The 11,980-nt window shown below is 40.5% G+C and overlaps 2 protein-coding genes across 2 annotated transcripts; one reads left to right on the forward strand and one right to left on the reverse strand.

The window, feature by feature from the left end:
- The first annotated feature begins 289 nt into the window (after positions 1 to 289).
- LOC309497043 (uncharacterized protein) lies at positions 290 to 3,853 on the forward strand. The gene is made up of 3 exons (XM_082167304.1): positions 290 to 2,339; positions 2,584 to 2,625; positions 2,765 to 3,853. The coding sequence occupies exons 1-3, from the start codon at positions 1,931 to 1,933 to the stop codon at positions 2,884 to 2,886; spliced, it is 573 nt and encodes a 190-aa protein (XP_082023430.1). The 5' UTR covers positions 290 to 1,930; the 3' UTR covers positions 2,887 to 3,853.
- Positions 3,854 to 7,712: 3,859 nt separating this feature from the next.
- LOC309497004 (piggyBac transposable element-derived protein 4-like) lies at positions 7,713 to 10,947 on the reverse strand. Its single transcript, XM_082167239.1, has 2 exons — positions 10,934 to 10,947; positions 7,713 to 10,742 (listed from the first exon to the last, which is right to left on the reverse strand). Exon 2 carries the CDS (start codon positions 10,628 to 10,630, stop codon positions 9,137 to 9,139), a length of 1,494 nt encoding a protein of 497 aa, XP_082023365.1. The 5' UTR covers positions 10,631 to 10,742; positions 10,934 to 10,947; the 3' UTR covers positions 7,713 to 9,136.
- Between the last annotated feature and the right edge of the window lie 1,033 nt (positions 10,948 to 11,980).

Genomic DNA, 11,980 nt, shown 5'->3' on the forward strand with positions numbered 1-11,980 from the left:
CCAATCACAAGGTAAAAAATTATAGATGACGGCCACAGTTCATAAAAGTTTGAAGAATTCGTTAATTTTATCTTGACTGATTTTCGTAACAGTTTAAAAGGCAACCATTTCAATGTTTGTTTGATACTTTAGACCCATTCATACTTGATAACTTGCATTTAATTTTGCATTTATTCATGCAATTAGATATTAAACTAGAGTAATTGTGTGCATGTAACAAAAATGCTTGCTTTTACATTTTTTTTGCAGTTTAAAATATAGGGTATTTTTTGTGGATGTTAGAAGAAAAATACTTTTATTCTACAGACATTGGGAGATATTGTAGTTCTGTTTCAGTGACACAGACCTTGTATTTAGGAAATTTAATTTGCTGAATTCTGATTAATTTCAGTTTAAAAAACAAATACTTGGATATGATTCTGAAGACTCACTAAGCAGCATGGAAATAACAGAGGATGAATATGTGCCAGGGTCAGATTGTGAAAGTGAGACCAGCTCAGAGGGAGGCAGTATATTAAAGAAAAATGCTGCCACCATGGCCAGTCCTGCTGTTAAAGATGGAACAAGAAAAACATACAAGGGACCTAGAAACCGGAACTCTGAATCTGACACATCTGGGGAAAGCTCCATAACTTCACTTACAGTCATGCACAGTCAAAAGACTGACGATGGATCTAGAAGATACACCAAAAAACATTACTGTCTCTTTTATGAGAAACCACAATCCAAAATCGCCAGGCATCTGGAACTTGTTCATAAAGATCAATCTGAAGTCGCTAAGGCCATTTCATCTCCAAAGAACTCCAAGGAAAGAAAGCTCCAACTGACTATACTAAGGAAACAGGGGGACAGAGAACACAATGTAGATGTCATTAGAAAGGGAAAAGGTGTCATTGTTCCATGTAAACAAGCGAGTTCTCCAAATGTCAATCCAAATAAATTCTTACATTGTGCAAATTGCCAAGGACTTTTCAAAAAAAGATTTCTTTGGAAACATATGAAAAGGTGCCCACTTCGAGGTGTTCTTCCAAAACCTGGTAGAACTCGAGCCCAATCGATTTGCGCCTTTGCGCAACCTGTGCAGGAAGGAGTTAGCAAGGGACTGTGGAAACTTCTCAGTGACATGAAACAAGGTGAAGTGGTAGATGTCATAAAGAGTGACCATTGTATCCTCAAGTATGGCGAGCAGAAATACAACATCATGGGACACCGGCGTTCTGATCATGAACTGATCCGTCAGAAAATGCGTGAGTTAGGGAGACTGGTTTTGAAAGGAAGGCAGGTGTCCCCTCTCAAATCACTTGAGGAATACATTGATCCAGCCAACTTCCAACACACAGTTAATGCAGTTAAAGCTGTTACAGGCTTTCAGTGTGAGACAAATAAGATAGCGGTGCCAACGCTAGCCAACAAATTTGGTCAGAGCCTCATGAAGGTTGCCGACATTGTAAGTTGTGATGCAAGGATCTGCGGTGACACAACAAAAGTTCAAAAAGCAGAGGACTTCAAACACATCTATCAGACACGCTGGAGGGAGATGATCTCATGTTATGCTCACAATACCCTGGAAGAAAAAAGGTACAACGCTCCACTGATCTTGCCATTTGCAGATGATGTCAAGAAACTCCATATATATTTAAAGGAGAAACAGCAAGAATACTACAGCACACTTTTTAATGCACCGAACACCAAGACCTGGGCAAAACTGGCTAAAGTCACTCTTGCACAAATGATCATCTTCAACAGAAAAAGGCAAGGGGAAGCCTGTCTGATGCCAATACAATAATTCGAGTCTCGAGACAAATATACTTTAAATATTGATATTGCTGACTCTCTCTCAGAAGTTGAACAAGCACTATGCAAGTACTTTAGTCGTGTAGAAATCCGTGGAAAGCGCGGAAGGAAAATTGCAGTACTTTTGGCACCGGAAATGATCAAATCCATGGAGTTGCTGGTTAAAACACGTGAAGTTTGCGGTGTTCCGAAGGAGAACATCTACATGTTTGCAATCCCAGGCTGCGAGACATCATTTCGTGGATCAGACTGCCTGCGCTGCTTTGCCATGGAGTGTGGTGCTAAATGTCCAAAAGCCCTATCATCCACCAAGTTGCGCAAACACATCTCTACAATGTCCAGAGTTCTTAACATGAACAACACCGAAATGGACCAACTTGCTGATTTCCTGGGACATGATATTCGTATCCACAGGAAATATTACAGATTACCAGAGGGAACACTACAGCTGGCAAAAATCACCAAAGTCTTGATGGCAATGGAGCAGGGAAGGCTTAACGAATTCAGAGGGAAAGGTCTTGACCAGATCAGCATCAATCCAACAGGTATGTAACCTGTTAATCGAGTTTAAACTACCTGTCAAGCGTGTCCTAGTGACTTTGGAAGAATCTGTGCATATCTCATCACTTCAGGAGTGAATAGCAGCAGGACAGTAAACACGAATGAAGGTAAGATGTATGAACAGGCAGTTAAATGTTTAATGCAATCAGAATATCAAGAATTCCCCCCAAACAGCCTATCAGTAATTAGTAGTTTGATTTAGAAATGTATATGATTGTGTTTCTAAAGGATCTCCAGAGAGGACACGGGAGGTCATGAAAGTAACATCAGGTAAGGAACCTGTCCAGTAATAGTTTTTATTTGCTTTATTTATAAAAGGTCAACAACATCATAAAGAATAGTATAAAAATAATCCAGTCTTGCACCTACAACACATGCAGTGCAATTAATGTAATTTTCTTGTCATTAGTTCCAAGGAAGAGAAAGTGGAGTGAGGTGGAGATTGCGGCTGTAGAAGAGAAAATGATGAAATTTATTTTATCATTACAGCAGCCCCCAAAGCCCTCGGTGAACGAGACTGGCAGGCGGTAAAGTATTATATAAAAAACAGAATTACAGCATATGAGAGAAAGACCACTAAAAAGTAAGGTTGATTTTGGTTGTTGATTCTGTTTTTGCGTTTTAGTTGAATTATATTATCTGTTTTTTTGGTCTCAATACCATAGTTGGAAACATTATAATGTAATTTAAGTTTTGAAAGAGTTAAAACGGCTCGATGTTGGTTGTAAATTTGGTGCTTGGACTTCCTTGTTTTTAAGTCTGCAGGCAAAATGCTGTGTCAGGTGATAAGGAGTTGGTGTAAATGTTTTTTCTAATTGCGTAGATTAGTTTTACTGTACAGTAGCCATACGGCAGAGTGCCTATAGTTTTCAATGCCTTTATTCAGGCCCCTTTACGTTTCACATTTTTAATTGTGTTGTGGATTTAATTTTAAATTGATTAATTTATTTTCTGATGGCACATTAGACGAAACACATCATAAACAATATATGTTGTAATATCTGGTGGCAAGCACGGAACCCATACTGTACTGATTAAAATTTGGCTGTAGATTCAATTTGTATCAAGGTCGTTTTTATTTCTCTTGGATTTTTTTAATGACTTAAAGATTCAATTCTTAGAGCATTTCAAAACAAGACAAAAAAACTCCATTCCACTGATAACGTTCATAATTTTAGACAATTTAAGAATTGTAGCTCTGATCTACTAACCTTCCCAAATGTGTTATTACTGGTTAACTACAGGATACTTAACTTTACCTCAAACATAATACATACTTTTAACAGTAAGCTTACCATGTATATGTTTAATTGGTTTGGTAATTTTAATATTTTTTTTGTGTATCTACTTGTTGTGTGCTCTGTCGGGTTTAGGGTGGGTGTTTGTAAAAGCACTCTGTGACAACTTTGTTTTAAAGGGCTTTATAATATAAATTAGATTGACTTTGATAAGAGCAGCAAAATCACATTCAACGTACGGCTCTCATGGGTCATAATCAGTAAATGTAGCAACTGAATTGTGTAAGAATGAGTTAAATGCAGTATATGATTGTGGCAGTCTGGGAGGACTGAAATGACTTGCAGTTGAAGATTGCATGTTGTTCAAGTTCATAACCACCCTATTTTTAACAAACCAATATAACTTCCGGAAATACCATTATGAATTGGCCAGCTGGCCATATTATGACCTTTCTTTGTCTGTAGATTACACTGGTTTGTCCCCAGATTGGACATCCATGTGTACTTATTGATACACTAGTTGGTCAGGGTTTTGTCCCCAGATGGGACTTCCTGTTAATGCCCATATAAGGAGTTGTCCCCGTGTCCCCACATGTGTTAACCTGACCTGTCCCCAGATTACCACCAATCCTTATTTTAATTAATTAATTACATTTTAAGAGAGGTATTAATTAAACTTTTTTCAGAACGCGTCAGAGCTTTCAGAAAAACTAAAAAACAAACAATGTGCACATAGAACGCCTCCAAATATGTGGATACTGCGGGAAAGAACACAAAAGGAGAGAGACATGTCCAGCAAAGGGAAAGCAGTGTGCGAAATGTGGAAAGTGGAACCATTTCGCAAACCATTTCGTCAAAATCGAAATCTGTGCACTGTGTAAGTGACTCTGACACAGGCAACACACATGCATTATATAATTGCATTGCATATAATGTGTGCTGGTCAACTAGTCTAAAATTAAGAAACCCCTAGAACACAGTAAAAAAAAAATATTACAAAATATAAAAACATAGGAACATTGTGTACAATTAAGATAGGCTAATTAATTTAATTTCCAATATCCAAATATGATACTAAATACCACAGGGAAAAGGGCTTCTATCTGTGACGTGCTGTCTTTGCATTTGAACATTGCACATTTTAAACAGGACACGCATTAGCTGAATAAATGTTAGCCAATACAAACATATTTATATAAAACATTTGACAATGAATAGACAGGAGTCCAATAATAGCATAACGAATCACTTATTCTAAAAATAATATAAAGTATAAGTTCCGAATCCGACATATAATGAGGGCTGTGTTAACAGTAAAACGCCTGTCATTTAACGAATTTTAAAAGCAGGGATGGATAATACAAAATGCTTTTTGACAGAAAAAAAACAAGCAAGAACAAAATTTAAACTTAGCCCGTCAATTTTCATTTTACAATGATCTTCTCTCTCTCTGTGTGCGCGCGTCCGTGTTTGAGAGAGAGCTCGCGCAGCATGGTACTTTTTAATCCATAAGTAACTAACGCGCTAGTTTTCATACAAAATAAATATGTAACATAATTAGGTACTTTAGTTATAATTAAGACAATAACGTAACACATACGTTTCTCAACACTGAGAATGAATGAATAAATAAACGTCTGTTTCTCCAGACTCGCGCTTATTAGTAGGCTAATCCACAAATCACAGCACTTTCATAATCACTAATGGCGATTTCAAGATTTATAGTTCAGCATTACTTGAGCATTTTATTATTTGCATGACTGAATGATGTCTTCCTCTTTTCTGAGTGACCATGAATAACTTAACGGAGTATTTTAAGATAATCCATGCGATCTGTGTGATCATCGAATCCATAAGATTAAGTTAACTCAACAATCAACTTTCCACATCGACCCCAGGCCGTTTACCTTCAAGGACAAATCCGGTATTTAACACTTTGAGTCTATTTTGTAGTTCGTTTTGGATGAACAAGAGTGGTGGATAAAGAAATTGACAATGGTTCCTGTCGCGACTTTTTGACTATTTTAGAATTGCCCATGACCGCTTTAGAATGGGAGTCTATGGCCATGCACAAACATGCCCTTAAAACAACCCTTAACGTTCGTTTTCAAAACTGTGCAACTCACCGAGTGGTTAGTGGTGTTCGTTGATGTTCCAAAACAAGTAGCGTAGCGAAATACAGTTTCTGTCGTGTTTTATTTGGCATTTTGTAAAATCCATTGATTTCCGTTGGAGGACTCACTGCTCTGATTGGTCGAACTTTTCTTCTTTTGCTGTAGCTTGATTTGAGGACTGCGCGCGCACCGAGGCGTCACCAGGTTTTTGCGTAGTTTAGAGTGACAAATCGTATCAGCGTACTTTGAAGTCAAAATGCGTATCCGCTACGCAAAATGCGTACAGGTTGGCAGGTCTGCTTACTGTGAAACATTTAATCGCTCTGTGGTCAAGCTGCTGCAGTTTTATTTACAAAAAGGTGGAGCAAAAAAAAAAACTGCTGAACTAAAGAAGCTGTGTGAAGAAAATGGGATCTCCTTTGTGAAACTGGGTAAGTTTCATAATATCAGATGGTCTGCATGGAGGCATTAAACACTGTTAAAAATATCAAGACTATTGGCAGCCATTAACCCTCTGAGGTCTGAGCTGTTTTCTGGGCCCTGGAGGTGTTCTGACATGCTCTGACATTTGTTTTTTTTTCAGTTATTTATAAACATGTTAATGGCAAAAGTGTAAATTCACTCTATATAACACAAACAGGGCTAGCATAATATCTGATCAACATGCTTGTAAATCTTTGTATTTTTAAGAGAATAATGTTTATGCATGGTTATAAAAAAAAAAGAAAAAGAAAGTTGCTGAAATAAGGCCACAAAACACATTCTAAATATGTGCCCACAAGCCTCTTGACTAATGTATGTTGTCGTTTCAAGTTCTGGCTTCAAAATGATGTGAAATTCATCCTGCCTGATCGTTCTCATAAAACAATACATTGATTTAAACATTGTAAAACAGTTTTTTTTGTCAGAAGAGGATTATGCGTGGGAGGGGTAATCGCTCATCAATATTAATGAGATTCAGACCAGGGGTGTGACATAGACACTCCCCCAATGACTAATGGGCCATCAAGAGAGGCAGCCTGAACAAAGTAGAGGAGATTCAAAGGTTTTGTTTTTCACTGTTTTATTGTAATTCCTCTATGAGGAGGAACTAAATGCTTTAAATTTGCAGGTATCTCACAGTAAATGCTTATGCCCCGTTGATGCGGGCTCTAAGCAAAATAAAGCAAAATAATGCAAAATGAGCAAAATAAACTAAAATAAAGGCAGATAGAATATAGTTACATGTCTTTGTGCCATTCTTGAAAACAGTTCCTGTTTAACTGATGTAACAACAATGACTTTGTGTTGGGGAATTAATTAGCTCAAATTAGCGGTAATATTCATCAATGTGAATATGCATCGGTTGCTTCCATAAATTAATTTATTCAAAATAGGGAATAGGTCAAAACCTCGGCTTGTATCAGCGATTACACAATTACTTGTAATAATCACTGATAGAGACGGGTAGAATTTACTCAATTTGGGGGAATTTGAGGTAGAAGTTGAAGAACGTTCATTTCTCATGCAGACTGGCCGTCCGGCGGACAGAATGTATAATTTATGAACAGAAATCGGGCGTCTTTAACACTGATAGATAACACTTTCTTGTGGCCACAAAGAAGATAATTATCTTCGTGTTTTAGACAATTTTAGGTTTCTTTTAAGAATAAAACCAATCGTAGAGCTTATAAGGTAAAATCTGCACTCCTCAGGGACTCAGAATTTGAAACAAAACAGGCAAACTTAATTCAAATGATTTAACAAAGTTTATTTAAACAAGCTAGCGATTACACAATTATTTTAAATCACGCAGGAGTAAAAATGCATAAACAAAACAGGCAATATAACGATCGTAATACAGAAATACAACAAAATAAAAAGGTTTGAGAGAGAGGAAGGGAGAGAGGTTGAGAGAGAGAGAGAGAGAGAGAGAGAGGATCAGCGAGAGATGTTGAGAGGATAGCGTTTGTAAGGAGAGATGGGTTTGCCAGCGGCTCCGTGAGCACGTGGTAGTGTGTTTATCTCAGCACACGTGGGTGAGAGTATGTGTGTGTGTGAGCGTGTATGTTTGTGTGTGTGAAAGAGAATTTAGAGAGAGAGATAGAAACAGTTTTAGTCATTCACCACAAAACCCCAACGTTTCTTAGTAATATTTAGACAACTTTAAACAGCATTTCTTTCAGATTGCAAATTTAAAAGATCTACGTTACTCTGTTTGGGAGATCGGCCTTCTGTGTGTGTCCGTCTGTGTTGGATAAAGGCGCCTGGATCACGTGGTCACAGCGTTCTGGTTGCTATGGCGACTTGAAGCGAGCGAATTCTCAGCAAAGATTATCTTAGCCTTAAGTTGGTTTCGTGGGTTGGTTTCAGCAGACTATCAACTTCAGTAATAGTAGGTTTAAGAAAAAGACTTGGAAATAAAAATGAAAATAAAAGCGAGCGAAGCTTCCTTGAGGGAAGGAGGCGTGTCGTCTTTCTCTCTCTGGCGGACTGCACTGAGAGGAGAGGGGCGCAAAATTTTAAAGGGCTAAACTCACGCCTCCCTCACGTACGTGGGCCAATCGTCTTTAACAACGTATGGGCCCACCTCCTGACGTTTCGAGGTCTATACGCCTCCTTTACGCGGGGTTTTGAAACGATGAATTCGTCCATAACTTAATAACACTGGTATTTAATAAACAATGCATTCTCTGATATTTTGTGTTAAAGATTCAGCATCGTTGGGGTTTGTGGAACACGGCAATACCGCGAATGACAGTCCTAAGATCTAAAATCAAGGAGGTACAGAATTTCTTGTGATTGTGGGCACCACAGAGTGATTACAGGCCAACAAACTACATAGGCATAATATTTGGGACAGGGGATCAGACACACATCAAGAAAATACATTTAAAATATTTCATACAAGGATTTTGGTCCCACGTGGTGGGACCTGCGTGTGTTTCTGTGTGTGTGTGTGTGAGTGCGTCTTGAAAGTTCATAACCGCCCGCTGAACTTTGTCCCCGGCGCTGCGGGTGAGTCTTATGTGTGTGCGTGCGTTTGGCTCCTTGGATTGATGTACTCGGCAGAGACCACATGTTTTGGCATCTGGTCTCTACAACACTGTTTTATTGTTGTGAAGAGTTAATTAGTGTCTATGTGTAAATCAGTGTCCGAGAGACTCCCTGGCGGGGGTGCTTTCGGGATCGCTCTCATTGGTCAGCGTTAGGCTCTCCCGGCCATAAACAGACGGTCTCTGTTGGTTTAGACGTAGGAGATCATGTAGAGAGAGAGAGATACTCAGTGATTTACACCATTTTTCGGCGCCGTTTGGGCTGCACGTCTTGCGTAGAGCAATCTCAAGACACAGAGGTGTCGTAAATGAGAGTGCTTTGGAATGTGAGAATAGCTTGAGTCAGAGCGAGACAGGGGTTTTTGTAGATTTAGACTGCATTAATTAATCTAATTTAATCACCATGCAAACTGGTGATCTGCTCTCCGTTACACTGAAGACACAAGTGAACATTACATGCCTGGCATTTCCAAGGTGTGTCCTGCCTTTTACCAAGCTGTCCTTTGCAAAGCACACAGATCTTGCGACCAACTGTGCAAATGTTCTTTGCATCTGAGCCCAGCTCAGCTCCTGGAACCGGCACATGGTCACTACTGGTTTGTTTTGGTGCTACTTTCTGTGACACACCACAGAGCTCCGCAATAAGCTGTTCCATGAACTGTTTATGGGTCATGTTACCACATAGCTCTTTGTGGATAAGGAAAGCATTGGTGGCAGCAATGTCCAAGAAGTGTAGAAAGATCTTTCTGTACCACTTCATTGTTTTGTGTTGTGCAGTGTAGTACTGTAAGAGCTGATCGGACAGGTCCACACCCCCCATGTGTTTGTTGTATGCAATCACAGGTGCAGGACATGGAAATGTCTTTGTCCTCCATGCATCTTGTGTTTTCACCCTCCTCTGCGCAGTGTCTCCTGTATAAGCAGATTGAATGGTGGAACAGACAGACACCTCTTGTGTGTCCATCCACTTCACAAATACAAGAGGGCCATCCCGAATCCACCTGATGGATCCTCTGGCAGATTTTTTAGAGAGTGAATTAGTTGCATCACGTGGGCAATCCTTCCTGTTGTCCCTGTAAGTCCCACATGCACCAAACTTCATTGCAAACAGGTCTTTGAGGAGCTTTGGGCTTGTGTAGAAATTGTCCATGTACACATGGTACCCAGAGCCTAAAACTTTACAGTCCAAAAGAGATGTTACAGCATCATGTGACAGTCCATGGCCTGAAGGAAAGTTGTTCTTTCCTGTGTACACAGAAAAGTCCAAAGTGTATCCATTTGATGAGTCTGCAAGAACAAACAACTTGAAACCCCATCTGGTTGGTTTGGCTTTCATGTACTGCGTCATACCTGTGTGTGCTTTGCATGCCACCATTCTCTCATCGACAGCTAAGTTTATTTTAGGATGATAGATGGCTTTACAAACATGACGTATGGTGTCCATGAGAGGTTTGACCCTGAAAAGCCGGTCATGTTCAGGTGTGCCCCTCTTTCTGTCATTCTCTTTATCTGCATCTGGGTGACTCATGTGCACATTCCATGAAATGGTGCGGTATCTGTCCCGGGACATGATTGTGGCAGGAAAAGGCAAAGAGAAAAGACTGTCTTGCCGCCAGTAGTCGCTGAGGGAGCTCATCCTCACCATAGCCATGTAAAAAAGCAGCCCAATGTATCTGTACATCTCGCTGATGCTGACATCAGTCCATTTATATTTGCGGCCTTTTGCAATTGCACCAGCAGCTTGAGCATTGGTGTTGTGGCACAGAGTTGACACTGCATTCTCAGAAAAAAACATTTTGAAGAGACTCAGAGGAGTGTGTGCATCAGCTGGACTCAGCTGTGGTCCAGGTTCCCGTGCAGGCAGGAATCTCAGAGTCTGTGGAACCATATCAATGTCAGTCTCTGTTTTCCATGACAGAGTAGACTGCTTGTTGCTTGTCTGAATGTTTGTCTTGGCCCTCTTTGCAACAGGTGTCTGATGATCACCATCACCTTTATAGCTGTAAAACAAACAAACAACTGTGAGCATGTTTATTACACAAAATATAACAACTGCATTTCAATCATTATAAGTAACATTGGCCAGATGCAAAGCCATATAGACACATAATGTTTGTATGGACTATGTAAAACCAGAATATGTAAACAGAATTATACTAATATCTGAAAGAAAGGGAATAAGTGTACTTACTTTTCAGTTGTTCTCAAAACGCCTCGGTTACGACTGTAACCTCGGTTCCCTGAAGAGGGAACGAGCGTTGCGTTGGAACTGACGCTATGGGGAACGCTTTGCGTGATGACGTCTTGAAGCACATGTAAAATCAGTCCAATGGTGTGGCGGAACGTCAGAGGCGGGTGACGTCACGTACCAGGAAGCTATAAAAGCCGGCCCGAAACAGAAAACGAAAGCTTCGTAAAGTCTGAAGTCGCGCTGACAGGCATGAAGGAGATATGGCAAGGTGACGCAACGCTCGTTCCCTCTTCAGGGAACCGAGGTTACAGTCGTAACCGAGGCGTTCCCTTTCAAGGGAACTCGCGTTGCGTCGGAACTGACGCTATGGGGAACGTCTATACCAACGCCACCATAGCTACAAATGTCTGTCCTGTGTGAAATCAAGTGCGCAGCACTAGGAAGACAAAACCTGAGACCCTGGGGTAGAGTCTAAGTCCAGAGAGTAAAACCTGACGAAGGTGTGCGGTGAGGACCAGCCTGCCGCATCACAAACGTCCTGTAAAGACACTCCTGATATAAGGGCCTTAGAGGCCGTCATACTCCTAGTAGAGTGCGACCGGACAGCCAAAGGAGAAGGCTGTCCCGCCGCCTCATAAGCAAGTGAGATAGCCTCAACCACCCACTTGCTCATCCTTTGATTAGACACTGGACCTCCTTTGTTAGGGGACCCAAAGCAAACAAACAATTGATCACTCTTACGCCACAGGGCAGCTCTGTGGACATATGCGTCTAACGCCCGAACAGGGCAAAGCAAATTATTCGCCTCCTGGTCCGCATTCTGAAAGGGAGGAGGACAGAAGGCCTGCAGAACAATAGGTCTAGCCACATTAGTGGGGACCTTGGGGATATAGCCCGGTCTAGGGTGAAGAAAAGCTTTGACCATACCCGGAGCAAACTCCAAGCATGACGGAGCAACCGACAATGCCTGGAGATCCCCTATTCTCTTAAGAGAAGAGATGGCGAGAAGAAACAGAGCTTTCAGAGTTAGAAACTTCTCAGGAACCT

The sequence above is a fragment of the Leuciscus leuciscus genome (genome assembly GCF_965113295.1).
Source record: "Leuciscus leuciscus genome assembly, chromosome: 4".
NCBI classification, from domain to species: Eukaryota; Metazoa; Chordata; class Actinopteri; order Cypriniformes; family Leuciscidae; genus Leuciscus; species Leuciscus leuciscus.